Source organism: Salvia hispanica, chromosome 3 (genome assembly GCF_029641045.1).
Source record: "Salvia hispanica isolate PSC_SH4W2 chromosome 3, Shi_PSC_v1, whole genome shotgun sequence".
NCBI lineage: Eukaryota > Viridiplantae > Streptophyta > Magnoliopsida > Lamiales > Lamiaceae > Salvia > Salvia hispanica.
In genome coordinates this window covers 21,802,685-21,817,411 of record NC_142694.1, presented here as the reverse complement: position 1 = coordinate 21,817,411, position 14,727 = coordinate 21,802,685, and the positions used below count along the sequence as shown (strand labels likewise).

Below are 14,727 nucleotides of genomic sequence, written 5' to 3'. Positions count from 1 at the left end.
ACAACGACCGAAAGATCGGTCGCGACCAATCTCTCGCGCGATCCATCGGGCGTGAGATCGGGCATCCATTGCAGCCCGACGCCCGAGCCCGAGCTGGCGTTTTTTCATTTTTTTTTATTTTTTAAAATTTTTATTTCTTTAAACTAGGGCTTTCACTAGGGCATCCGTTGTAGATGCTCTTATATATTTCCTTCGTCCCACATTTGGAGTCACTTATTGTTATGGCTCGGATTTTAAGAAAGAGTTGAAGTGTGTAATAAATGAAGTGAGATGGTAGAGTGTGTAATAAATGAAGTGAGATGGTAGAGTGTGTAATAAATGAAGTGAGATAGTGGAGTTGGTTGAAGGTGGGTCCCTTTTGACTTTTGATTTTTGTTTTGATTTATTTTAATGTAGATAATTGCATTTTTATGTAAATTTGAAGAAGAATGGGGTAAAATTGTATGACCAAATATGAAAAATTTTAAAAGTGACTCTTAAAATGAGACGGACTTTTATGGCAAAAAGTGACTCTTAATGTGGAACGGAGGGAATAATTAATAGATAACCAAGCAAGTTCTTTAGCCCAACGGTAGAATCTTCCTTTACCCATTCGGAAGTCCAAGTTCGATTCCCTTTGAGTTCTAATTTTCAGTCCCTTTTCCATGTTATTTTTGTTTCTTCATTTTATTCTATATTTTTCACTTTCAGTTATAAGTCTTTTTAATGTATTTTACCAATCTAATAAAAGATTATGTACTTATTTTGTTTCTTTTTAAATTAGTTTGTTCTCTTGAAAAGTATTTTAATTATTTTTAATGAATTTCATTTCTCTTCTAATGCGTCTTATTTTGTACATATATTTCTAATTAAAATTCATCTTATACATTTTATGCATTTATATTTAAAACAATTTCTTATCTTTTAAAGCATTATGCATTTAGTTATTTTCTAATGAATTTCAATATTAACTTTTTGTTTTAATTTATTCTATTGTATTTTATTTTTTTATTTCTATTTTTCTATAAATAATTGAAACATTGCTCAAATAGTCAAATGATGATATATTGGTAAAATAACCCAAAAAAAATAAATTATTAAAAGAAAATGCACTATAAATGCTAAAACAATATATCTATAATATATAAATCTAAGAACCTTTATTTTGAATAATGAATGTCATTTAAGTAGTAACTAATTTAAAAATAATTCACATCTATATACAAAGTATAATCTTAACTAAAAATAAAAATAAAAAAAAGTAAAAATTTTGATTGAGAGAACAAATTAAAAATAAGAAAAAGGATCAAATTTTGAAGCTTTAATTCGCTATAATTATTTATCGTACCCTCAAACCGAAAGTCCTGGATACGCCACTGTCAGCAACTTCTTATGTGATTTCCTAAAAAGCTCTAGCACTTCATACGTGATTAAATTTTTGTCAATATTTGCACAGGAAAAATCTTTTCATATCCCTATTTCTAGTTTGTGGTAACAATAGTACTAGTTATATCATGAATGAAATTTATTGAGAAACAACAAAAAATATGAAAAAGTGAAGTTATTTATGCAATAATGTCTGAATCAATAATACATAGAATAAAAATATTTAGCATTTTATTAAATGATACTCCCTCCGTCCCACATAATTTTACACACTTTGACCCGGCACGGGTTTTAAGAAATGTAATGGAAAGTGAGTTGAAATAGTTGGTGGGATGTTGGTCCTACTTTTAAAGTATTAGTTTTATAATAAAATGTGAGTAAGAATGAGTTAGTGGAATATGAGATCCACTACCAAAATGGTAAAAGTGAAATGAGTAAAATTATGTGGGACGACCCAAAATGGAATACTGGGTAAAATTATGTGGGACGGAGGGAGTACAATAATTATTTTCTAAAAAACGCTGACATTTAAACTATTATTGCATTATATATCATCAAACTAATTTGTTACTCTAACCCTAATTTTAAAACAATTTTTTCCATTGACATTTTATTGAGAATTTTAATTTAGCTCAAATTAAAAATTTTAACATCATATGAACATTCAATCTTTAGATATAAATTTACATAGTTTCTTGTCATTCATGATAAAATTGAAACATGATTAATATTTTGAAAATATTCAAGCATGTGATATATTAGCTAGTTAGCCATTGGAGATTTTTATAAATTAAGAGAATGTAAATTTATAAATTAATACCGTAAAATTACGACATTTTCATAATATATAAAATTGTTCCGTAAATCAAGGTAAAAAATAAAGAAAATTTAGGGGATATAGAAACACGAAAAAAGTACTCCCTTCGTCCCCAAAGAGTATGAGCTATTTCTTTTTTCGTCCGTCCCTAAAGAGTACCCCTACACAAAATTTTATTTATAACTTATATCATTACCACTAACACTTATACCATTATAATAATGTGGACCTCACTCTCCACTAACATTAATTCCACTACCCTTTCTCTCTTTCTCTTTTACTTTTCTCCTTATTTATTAAAACTCGTGCCGAATCCAAAGTTCATACTCTTTGGGGACGGAGGGAGTAATAGAAAATGAGTTTTATAAGGAAGAAAGAGACTCATTTTATTATTTTCACATTAATTAATGCAGATAATGATAAATCTGTATAGTATAAAAAAATTAGAAAATGTAAATAATGAGAAAATTTTATTTACTTATGAAGTAATAGAACTAATTAGGAAATTAAACTTATTAGAAAATTACATGAGAAAATGCTGACAGAAATGTGACATTAATCATATGTTAGTAATATAATACAGTGAAAAAAATTTCCTTCTACGGCTTGAGGATATTTTAGTCCGAAAAGCATCGTTCGTGATTATATTACATGTTAGAGTCCAGTCAATGACGTTATTAACTTTTGTTAGGAGTCTATTATGTCATAACCTAAAATATTAGGGACTAATGAGTCATTTCTTACTAATTTTTCAACGATAAGAGCATCCACAATGGCGGCTAGCGCACCGCTAGTCGATTCGCGTCGCTAGCCGGTCGGCTAGCCGAACCATTGGAACCGGCCAGCGGCATTTCGGCAAAAAAACAAGCGAGCGCACGCCGATTTCCAGGCGCTGGCCGATGCGCTGGCCGCCATTGTGGCGTGCCGGTCCAAGCCATGGCGTGGCCACCCCCAACGTACGAAGGGGGGTACCTCATGATGAAGCCGGCCGTCTCCAGACACATGCCGACATGCGCCAAGTTGATGCTCACATTCAACTCCAAAAGGATATAATTGAAGAGTTGTGGGCACGGAAGACTGTACGGTGATAGTTTTTTTCTTTATTATGTAATTTTTTTTTTAAATGAATGTACTTTTTTTAAAAATGAAATTAATGAATTTTCCCGTATATGTCTCGTAAATTTAATTCCGTAATTTATCGTAAATTTAATTCCGTAAATGTAGTTGTTTTTTAATTATTTTTATTGCGGCTAGCTTGTGGCTAGCCTATTTAATTAAAATGATGATGTGACAGGTGGATTTTTAGTGCTGATGACGTGGCAGGGAGAGAGTGGCTAGCTTGTGGCTAGCCTATGGCTGGCCTAAAGCCATTGTGGATGCTCTAATGGACCATTTTATTGAAGTGAAAAAAGTACGTTGTACACCATGTGAAAAAATGTACTATAGAGTCAATTTTTTCATTTTGGAAAGTTCCAAGTTAATTGAGCTATTTCTATTTTTAGCAAAAAATAATTCTTCTTTTTACTTTATTCTCTCTTTATCTCTTTTAATCTACTTTATTTTACCTTTTCCATAATTCATTTACCACGCTACTCTTAAATTCCATGCCAAAAAGAAGTGCTTCTATTAACAAAGAATGGATAGAGTACACTATACCCCATTCGCTAGTCAAGTCAACTCTCTCATAAAATATTTATTACTGTAAAACATCTTATAGTGGTTTATGTCAGTATAATATAATGTCATGAACAAAATTAGAGATTAGAGACACATTAGTCGATTTGTCCACATTAAAAATTCCATAGATCATCGCTGCAATATGTACTCCATCTCACTTTAATTTGACATGTAAAAAAAATAGTGAAATGTGAGATCTACTATAAAAAATAATAAAAATTTTAATAATAAAAATGAAGTAGAACAATTAATAAACACATGATAACTAATAAGGGACAGAGGAAGTGGTATTACCAAAATAAAATTTAATTTAACATAAACAACCATTAAGAAAATACACATCAATTCCAAAATTCAATCCTAAAATAGGAGAAATCTTGCAATTTCGAAAACCAAGAAGCATTAGGGAAATAGTTCAATGACCGACCTCAATCCTAAAATAGGAGTGATCTTATAATTTTGAAAGCCAGAATTATTAAAAAGCTTAGCCCACTCTTTTTCAGTTCTCTCTTTTCCAGCAGGCCCCGCCATCATCAGCACATCAAAATATAGTTGTGTTTCAATGCCCTTTTCTTCTTGTTTCTCCAAATCCACAACCATATCCACAATAATCACTTTTCCACAATTTTCTTTGCTTGAAGTTATTGCTTCTTTGCAATTTTTCAGAATTTTAATACATTCTTCGTCACTCCAGTCGTGAAGTATCCACTATAATAAACAAACATGCAGCTAGTTAGAATTTGTCAACACAGTTATGGTGATGTGGAGTACCTATTTAAAATATAGTACTATACTTATCGTGAATGCGTGTGGCATGTGTAATGTCGTATATAACATGCTAAAACGTTGCATACAATATTTCATAATAATGCTTAAATTTTAAAAACAAGAGGGATGATAATAGTAACAATAATAATACTAATATTTTAATAGAGAACTACATTTTTAGTCTAGCACTGATATCATATGCGGTATCTTATTTTTTAAAATATCAACAGACGTATATGGAGATTAATATATTATTGGTGGAATGACTTTCACACCCTTTTTACCTAAATATCACATAAGAGCTATTTATTTATATCTTTCAATGAGAGTGAGAACCGTTATTTCAACGACACTTGGTTCATCCACTTTCTTTACTGTATTCTCCCAAGAGAAATCGCCAAAGTATATGACAAACATTGCTCGTCACAACACATATATACTGGTTAATTCATTTAAGTTGTATTTCCTAGAAGAAGTTGCCAAAATATGTGACAATAATTGCTCGTCATCACATGCTTGAAGGACTTTGAAGGAAAATGAATGAATAAAAGTTATGCTTTATCTCACATGAAAAAAAATGCAAAAATCCTTTCATCAATATTATATCAATTTTCAGAGACGTCTGGTGATAATTTTACAGAATAGAGATCGTTGTGATATTAGTGCAATGTCCAGGAACTAAAAATATAGTTCCCTCTATAATAATAATAATAATAATAAAATAATTATAATAATTAATAATATATTGCATCAACATTCGCATCAAACTAAAATACAAGAAGAATATTATAAGTAAATTTCGTAAATAATTGCTTTTATTATTAGTATAGATACATACTCCTGCCGGCCAATAATTGGATTGGTTTGATTCGGTTTTGGATTTGAAAAAATTAAAAGAAAGTAGATTGAGAAAGTTAATAAAAGTTAAAAAAAAAAAATTATAATAATATGTGAGTGAGATAAAATTAATAGAAAATATAGTTTATTATCAAAATTAGTAAAAAATAAATGAAATAACTATCATGGACATGGACAAAAATGACAAATTGGAACGATAAAAACTGTTGGAGGGATAATATGATAAAAAAAAATAAGATAGAAAAAGACGAAAATGTAATTCAGATATGCAAGCAGTAATCAAGCAAATATTTTATTGAACAGAAATCAAATTAACCAAAATCCTCATACCTTGAGTATAACTGCGTCAGCAGGAGGAATAAAGTGAAGCATATCTCCACTAACAAATCTGAGATTCTCAGAGCCTTGAAGCCCCTCAACCACATGCGGGAGGTCAAGCACCACACACTTCAAACCAGGGAAGGCCTCCGCAACCGCCTTCGCAACTGCCCCGGTCCCACCCGCCACGTCGACCACAGTTGCCAAACCTTCAAAAACATGCTTACACTTCTCAATAAGAACGCCTCCAAGGAGCCTCGCGTCACTAGCCATCCCATCATTAAACATTCGGTTCCACTTCTCGTCCTCCCCCGCGAACTCCCAAGGAGTTTTCCCGTTCTTGAGGAAGAACGGGCTCAGGGACGACGGGTCGTCGTCCCTGAGCCAATCCGTCACGTGGTGGAACGAATCCACCACAACCGGATCGACCATGGATAGTGCGAAAGGGGAGAAGCTCAAGGGCTCGTCTCGCAGAAGGAGACGAGAAGTCCCTGTTAGCGCGTACGCGTCCTCTCCCGCCTTGGCGAAGACCTTGGAATGGACGAGGACGCGCATTAGGCGGAAGAGGGCGTGAGATTTGGATTTGGGGATGGAAAGGGCGTCGGCTAATTCGGAGATTGTGATGGGTTTGTTGTGTTTGTGGATGGCATCGGGAATGCCTAATTCAAGAGCTGATTTTAGGCACATTGAATTTATGAAGCTGAATGTTAGATTCCACACATGAGATTGAGCTTCTAGCAGCTCTTGGGTGGTGGAATCTACTACTGTATTAGGCAATGCCATTTTTTGGATTGTAGTTTTGCAATTGTTACACGGATTCATGATGCTCCTTTATAGCTGTACTAACTACTGTTATGATTAATTAATCATGTGTTGAAAAATGTGAACAGACATGGCTAAATAATTAATGGATTGTGACTTTCGATTTGTTTTGAGTTTAATGAATTAGTAAAACATGGTGTGCTAGTACGTTTTGGGAAGTTGTACGGGACTGATATATCAATGTTTTAAAAATCAGTTTGGAGCGATTCAGCCGAGAACCGATGGCTTCTCCGGTCCGCTTTGGCATTTAAAAACCGTCAGATAATTGGGCCGTTTTGAACTGGTGAAACCGGGCGGAAGTAACTTTCAAGAGACGTTTGGCTTAAGAAATGAGGTGGAAAGAGAGAGTGTTAAGGGTATCCACAATGGTGGCCCTCTTGGGCATGCCCAAGCCACCATTTCTTGGGCATGCCCAACAAACTTGGTCCTGCCCATGAAAACTTGGCCACCACAATGATGGTCCTCAGGCCATCAATTAAAATTATTTTTAACATTTTTTTGTTATATTTTAATTTTAGCTATCATAAATATTATTTGCATATAATAATTAAAACACATAGAAATAATTAAAATAAACAAAATTATAACAAAATTTTCGTTGTATTATTATAAAAGGGAAAATTATACAACGAAAATTTTCGATACAACGCGAACAACAAAGAGAACCCCTATCACGCTGCGCCCCCTCCTCTACGGTTCCAGAACTCTTCAACAAAACCAGCCTGCAGTGTTGAATGTAATATTTCACTCCGCATATTGGTGAAGCGCTGAATCAAGTATTCATTAATGCGTGGTACACCCATCTGCAGAGGAGGGGTTGCAATACCGTGACTTGTGCTAGCACCATCTTCTGGTGCCCAGCGCTCTGCAGCAAAGCCTTCATCCTCTATTATCATATTGTGCAATATGATACACGCAGTCATGATGTCTGCGACATCATTTTCGTGCCATAGTCGAACCGGACACCGTATAATGGCCCATCGCGATTGGAGGACTCCAAAAGCCGCTCAACATCCTTCCTAGCACCCTCTTGTTTTTTTGCAAAATAGGTCTGCTTCGGCCCAACTGGTTGTCGGATCGTCTTGACAAACACGGGCCAGCGAGGGTATATTCCATCGGCCAAATAGTATGCCCTATTGTACATTGGCCACGAAGCTGATTTGCGGATCCTAACCCCGGGACTCATCATTGAAGAGATGCGATGATTGTAGAATGTTGATGTCGTTGTTCGACCCAGCGACACCAAAATACGCATGCCAGATTCGCAAGCGGTAGTCAGCAACGGCTTTAAGGATCATCGTGGGATGTCGCCCTTTGAAACCAGAAGTGAATTGCCCCTTCCAAGCCACCGGGCAGTTCCTCCACTCCCAGTGCATGCAATCGATGCTGCCCATCATGCCCGGAAAATGATGCACAGTCCCGTGCATATTTATCAGTCTCTGGCATTCCTCGGCCGTTGGTTTCAGTAGGTACTCCCCTTTGAAGATTTCTTTGATACCCTTGCAAAACTGTCTCAGCGTCTTAAGGGCAGTCGTTTCGCCCATCTGTAGATATTCGTCGAACATGTCAGCAGGCCCGGCATAGGCAAGCTGCCTAATTGCCATCGTGCACTTCTGATATGTCGACAATCCGGGTCGACCGGTGGCATCACTCCGCAAGGTGAAGCACCTGTATCGCTGAGACAAACAATCTGCAATGTGGATGAAGAGTCGTTGCGACATTCTGAATCGCTGACGAAAAATCTCCGGCGGATAACGGGGGTTATCGCCGAAGTAATCCATCAACCGCTGGTCGGCTCCGGCATGGTCACGGTTGATATACCGGCGACGGTATCTCGGCCGAGGGATGGCCGCCGCCGCCGCCAAAGCCGTCTCCTCCTCGTCGGCTTCAGCTTGCACCACTGCAACGAGTTCTTCGAACTCCTCATCGATCGCTCGTTGAAAATTTTCATCGTCGGAATCCATGTTTTGAAACTAAATTGAAATCAATTGGAAAGAGTGGAGTTTGGTTTGGGGTAAAAAAATGGAGGAGAAATGATGAATATATAAAAAAATTTGAAAAAAAAATATAATTTAAAATCGGTGGCCAAGGGCCGCGGCTCTCGGCCCCTGCAGTGGTGGGCCGAGCCGCATGCCCAAGAGCCTCGGCCTGGCCGAGAGCTCGGCTCTTTCGTCCACCCCCCATGGCCCAGTCCACCTCTCGGCTCAGTAGTGGGGGGCCGCGCCCTGCCCAAGCTCGGGCCAAGGGCCGTGGCCCTCCCACTGTGGATGCTCTAAATCTTTGAAATTGTGAACCAAAGATGAGAAGTGATAGATGAGATGTAATTGGACCAATTATCTAAATTAATATAAACAAATAAAGGACTTTCCTTCCCCATGCTCCTTTATAGCCGTACTAACTAACGTTACAAGTTACAACTAAAACCACATTTTGATTAATTAATCACGGTTGGTGAAAAATGGGAACAGACATGGCTAGAAAAATTGAAGGATTGTGAGTTTGTGCCTATCGATTTTGTTTTGGTTGAATGAATTAGTTAAACGTATACTAGCACGTTTTATTAAAGGTAGGAAAAGTTGTGCGGGACTGATATGAATAAAATGAGACTTGATTTTGGGAAGGAAGTGATGGATTTCTATTTCATTTTAAAGAAAGAATGAAGGCAGAAATCAATCGAGCCTAAATGCATTGTTAAAGTATTTTTCATGGTTTATTACAATAATAATTTCCAATTAAGGTATAATAGTTATTTTAAAATTAAATATAGAATACTTTCATCATTACTATAATTTGAATCATGTCTTTTGTGCACATAAATTAAGAAGACAATATTTAGTTATTTAACCGGGATTAATAAAAAGTACAGAAAAGGAATAAAATAAATAAGTTAAGAAAATAAAATAAAATTAATAATAAAGTAAGATAAATTAAAATGTACTCCTTTCGTCACATAAAAATATGGACATATGATACGACTGAAATTAAGAAAAAAAAATTGATAAAATAACAGAGAAGGTGGGAAAGTAGTTAAAGTAGTGTTAATTAATGTTTTGATTATAGTATAAATTGTACTAAGTAACTTGATGTATAGGGTGTAATAAATTGAGAAAATTTTCCATAAATAAAAATAATCATTATTTTTATGGACAAATAAAAATGAAAAGTGCACATATTTTATTTTTTTTGGGACAAATGGAGTATTAGAAAAAATGAGTTGTAAGCAAAAACGGAATTGTAATGAGTGGGGCCTTTATCACAGAGGTGCGGTCAACTGTTGAGTGGGGTGCTTTCCATTTAAAAAATGATTACTCCCTCCATTTTTCAATAGATGTTCCATATTTGATGCAGACTTTAAAATATTAGTAACTAGTGTTAACACCCGTGCTATGCACGGGTCATAGAATTTTCAATAATGAAGATAATTGGTAAGTAATTTAAAATTTAAAATAAATATAAATACAATATGGAGAAAAATATCAATCTCTATCCGCGAAGTAAATTATCTAGTAATAGACATATAATTTATAAAAAAATGATTTGTAAAATTGAGTGAAAAAGTAAGACAAAGTAGAATGAAGAGATAACGATGTTTATATTTAAGAATGTAGAATATAATTCCGTTGATTAAAATGTATATAAGGAAATGTGCAACTAAAATGAATTTTGAGGGCTAATCTTACACAATTACAATATAATAAAATCAGAGTTACAAAATAGTAGTTAACAATTTAACTAAATAAATAGATCATAAGTTTCCACAACAAAATCACAAAAATAGAAAAATAGAAAGTACAATAGTTCAACAACAACCATGAGTTTATAAATTTTGAAAAACTTCTTTGTAAACAACATTAATAGTATAATCTCTACTCCTATCAATATCATCTTTACAAACTAATATCTTCAAACCATCACGACTTGTGACTCTTGATACAGCAACATACAGTTGTCCATGACTGAAGACGGGCTTTTTCAGAAACAATCCAACATGTGAAAGCGATTGACCTTGACTTTTGTTAATAGTCATTGCATAAGACACAGTTAATGGAAATTGTCGTCGTTGGAATTTGAATGGCAACGATGGATCAGATGGTATTAAAGTCATTCGAGGAATCAACACCTTAGGCCAGCCCAACTTTAGAACAATGTAGTGTCCCAAAAAAGTGAAAATCATGGTTAAAGGACCTTTCAATTATCTCATATAAATGATATATCACAAAATAGACTTAGATAATTTTTAATGTAAATAAATATATAAATATAATAAAAGTAAACACAAACATACCCAAATAATAATATGATTTGTAAAAAGTGAAATTGTGTTATAAATATTAAGATCTTAGAAAAAGAACATAGATATTAAATCCATACTTACATTGAACTAATAATTAAATAAATAAAATAATCTATATAATCTACAGAATATATGTAATATATAAATATATTTATACATATATATACACCAAAAACGGCTGAATCATAAATAATAAAGGAATGAAACTTGAAAACCTATTTAAACCTATTCATTAGTGGGCCATCTAACTTGGCCAATAAATACTGTATTATTGAATTTGGTCTATTTAAATTTAAATTGTATTGTAAATTGAACCTTTGATGAGCAACAATTTTGAAATAATAAAAAATTATTTAAATTGTATCGTAAATTGAACCTTTGATGAGCAACAATTTTGAGATAATAAAAGATTATATTAATTGACCACGTAACAAAATAGTTCCCGCCAAAACAGCCATCAATGGCAATCTTGTGAATTTTAATACAACTCTCACTTTATATTAGTATAGATTTAACTAAATAAATAAATCAAAAGTTTCCACAACAAAATCACAAAAATAGAAAAATAGAAAGTACAATAGTAACAACAACAACCATGAGTTTATAAATTTTGAAAAACTTCTTTGTAAACAACATTAATAGTAGAATCTCCACTCCTATCAATATCATCTTTACAGACTAATATCTTCAAACCATCACGACTTGTGACTCTTGATACAGCAAAATACAGTTGTCCATGACTGAAGACGGGCTTTTTAAGAAACAATCCAACATGTGAAAGCGATTGACCTTGACTTTTGTTAATAGTCATTGCATAAGACACAGTTAATGGAAATTGTCGTCGTTGGAATTTGAATGGCAACGGATCAGATGGTATTAAAGTCATTCGAGGAATCAACACCTTAGGCCAGCCCAACTATAAAACAATGTAGTGTCCCAAAAATGTGAAAATCATGGTTAAAGGACCTTTAAATTATCTCATGTAAATGATATGAATGATATATCACAAAATAGACTTAGATAATTTTTAATGTAAATAAATATATAGTATACAATATATAAATATAATAAAAGTGAACACAAACATACCCAAATAATAATATGATTTGTAAAAAGCGAAATTGTGTTATAAATATTAAGATCTTAGAAAAAGAACATAGATATTAAATTCATACTTACATTGAACTAATGATTAAATAAATAAAATAATCTATATAATCTACAGAATATATGTAATATATAAATATATTTATACATATATATACATCAAAAATGGCTGAATCATAAATAATAAAGGAATGAAACTTGAAAACCTATTTAAACCTATTCATTAGTGGGCCATCTAACTTGGCCAATAAATACTATATTATTGAATTTGGTCTATTTAAATTTAAATTGTATTGTAAATTGAACCTTTGATGAGCAACAGTTGTGAAATAATAAAAATTTATTTAAATTGTATCGTAAATTGAACCTTTGATGAGCAACAATTTTGAGATAATAAAAAATTATATTAATTGACCACGTAACAAAATAGTTCCCGCCAAAACAGGCATCAATGGCAATCTTGTGAATTTTAATACAACTCTCACTTTATATTAGTATAGATTCTGAAGAAAACTGAATGTAAAACTTTAATGAATTATCGACTCTATATTTATTACTTTTATAATAATTTGAGTCGAATGAGTTAATTAAATATATGATTCACTTGCTAAATATACAAATTGTAAAATAAGATATTTATTTAAGTAATGTCCAAATAAAGAAATACGAGACATTTAAATAGATGAGAGGGAGTATCTGTGTGGCTCTTCATTTGGGTGGCTAATCATACAATCTGGTAAAATGTTGTAGACTAAGATCATCTCCGATTGACTTTAAAACAAAAAATACGCTACAAAAAAGGGGTTGTTTGCGACCAAATATTTGCTAGCACAAGGTTGTGCTCGGAATTTACGAAATACTTTCGAGCACATTTGTGAGCATAAATGGAAACAACGGCCTTTTTTGAAATATTGAGTGGTATTTCTAGCACTACTATGTGCTAGCATATGTGAGCAACTAATTCTAGTAAGTTTACCAACTAGTCAAATTTCCTTCCATTTGCGAGCACACTTATGTGTGAAGATACTAGAAATGTGCAATGCAAAGTGTGGTAATCTCAATCTAACAGGTTCAGAGGAATCAACTAGGTCACAAAGGTCTAGAAGATCATGAAACTATCAGACATGGGTCGTTGGATGCACTCTATTTCTTCAAAAACATCAACCCACTATACTACAACTAGCACAGGAAAGTAAAGGATCGATCCCATGAGGATGGACGCGTTACAAAACTGCATTTTGGGATGTTTTGGAAAAGGGGGTTGGCTGCTGCCACGCAATTTTTGGGGTTGAAAACTTAAAACTACTGGATCTGAGAGATTTAAAGTTACTCTACTCTACCTACTGGGCCTAAGAAATGAGAACGTACGGAACATGCATGACTTTGAGAAATGAAATATTTGAAAGTTTCAAAATAACTGGAGTCAACGGACTAGACAGACTTTCCTAATTTAGACAAACAAAAGCAAAGCAAATAGTGGGGATCAATTTCCTTAAACGACCAGGGTCTGGAAAAACTGCAGAAAAGCAAAAGAACATGCAGAAAGTACTGACAAAAGCATATCTGATTCTAACTACCAACAAACTTCATCTTCTTCATGAATCAAACGAGAATATCAGAAAGAACAGAGCATTTAACACCAAAAACAGAGCAAACTTCAGATCTGAGCTTAAGACAAGAAATTAAAGCCGAAGCTTAACAGATCTACGCTACTGGACCTAGAAGAAGATGAAGAAACAGAAAGTAAATAGCCATAATCATGCAAAATGCAAACAACAAACACCAGATCTACGAAATTCCAACTCAAATACACCACGATTCAATAGATCCAAACATCTCCATACGTAAATCCACAGCCTCCAACAACAAACCAACTGATCTCAGCTCCAAACATCCAACAATCAACAATAACAAAAGCGAAAAGCAAGAAATAAACATCAACTCAACGAGGTCCAACAAAAACCAACATAAACTTCCATAATAACGAGAAATAAGTTTGAATCTAGTAGATCAAAGTCAGAAACCAAAGTTCCAAAACTAAAGCAAACTTAACAAAGCAAGGTAAATATTGTTTCTTTGCCTTCACAAGGCGGTGTTACACGACAGCAAAACGTTGAGAACCACGACAGCGGCCAGAATTCACCCCATCTCCAAGTGCGCAGCAAGTGAAACGAGTATTTGAAGTGTGAAAGACAGGAATGGATCAAGGAGCCTCCAAAGTGAGCTAAGAGAGAGTGTGTAGAAGTGATCGAAGTGGTAGTCTTCTTCCTTAAGGTTGAGCTCTTTATATAGGTGAGGCTCTGATCCCTAGGGCATCCTTTTGGTGATTTGACGCTTGTACCCTTGAATAAGATGCTCTAAATATCTGCTCTTTGCTCATTTCTGCTCCTGTCGCCAACTTCTAATCCTTCCAGGTTCGGACGACGACATCTGAATTTTCACCTCAATCTCATCTCTTTTGCATCTGCCAGGTCAGGTAACCACAACTTCTAGGTCTGGCAGATTTATTACGCACCTGAACTCAGAAATATAGATTAGCGCCCCAAAAATACAGAATTTTCACCCAAAACCAATGCATGAAACGAGCCTTATCAATGTGCTAGCAAATTTTTTCCATGTAGAGGAAGTAAATGTGCTAGATAAATTGCGAGCACAAGTACAGGTGTGATAGTCCCTAGAGGAGTTTCGGTCGGGTGTGTAA

General features: G+C 34.1%; 1 protein-coding gene across 1 annotated transcript; it reads right to left on the bottom strand.

Moving 5' to 3' along the window:
* Positions 1-4,057: 4,057 nt before the first annotated feature.
* Positions 4,058-6,632, bottom strand: LOC125211137 (flavonoid 8-O-methyltransferase 1-like). Its single transcript, XM_048110841.2, has 2 exons — positions 5,816-6,632; positions 4,058-4,567 (listed from the first exon to the last, which is right to left on the bottom strand). Exons 1-2 carry the CDS (start codon positions 6,623-6,625, stop codon positions 4,262-4,264), a joined length of 1,116 nt encoding a protein of 371 aa, XP_047966798.2. The 5' UTR covers positions 6,626-6,632; the 3' UTR covers positions 4,058-4,261.
* Positions 6,633-14,727: the final 8,095 nt, after the last annotated feature.

Coding starts and splice junctions, on each gene's coding strand:
- LOC125211137 (XM_048110841.2), bottom strand. CDS start 6,625: ATGAATCCGTGTAACAATTGCAAAACTACAATCCAAAAAATGGCATTG. Junction 4,568..5,815: donor CTGACGCAGTTATACTCAAG/GTATGAGGATTT, acceptor TGTTTATTATAG/TGGATACTTCACGACTGGAG.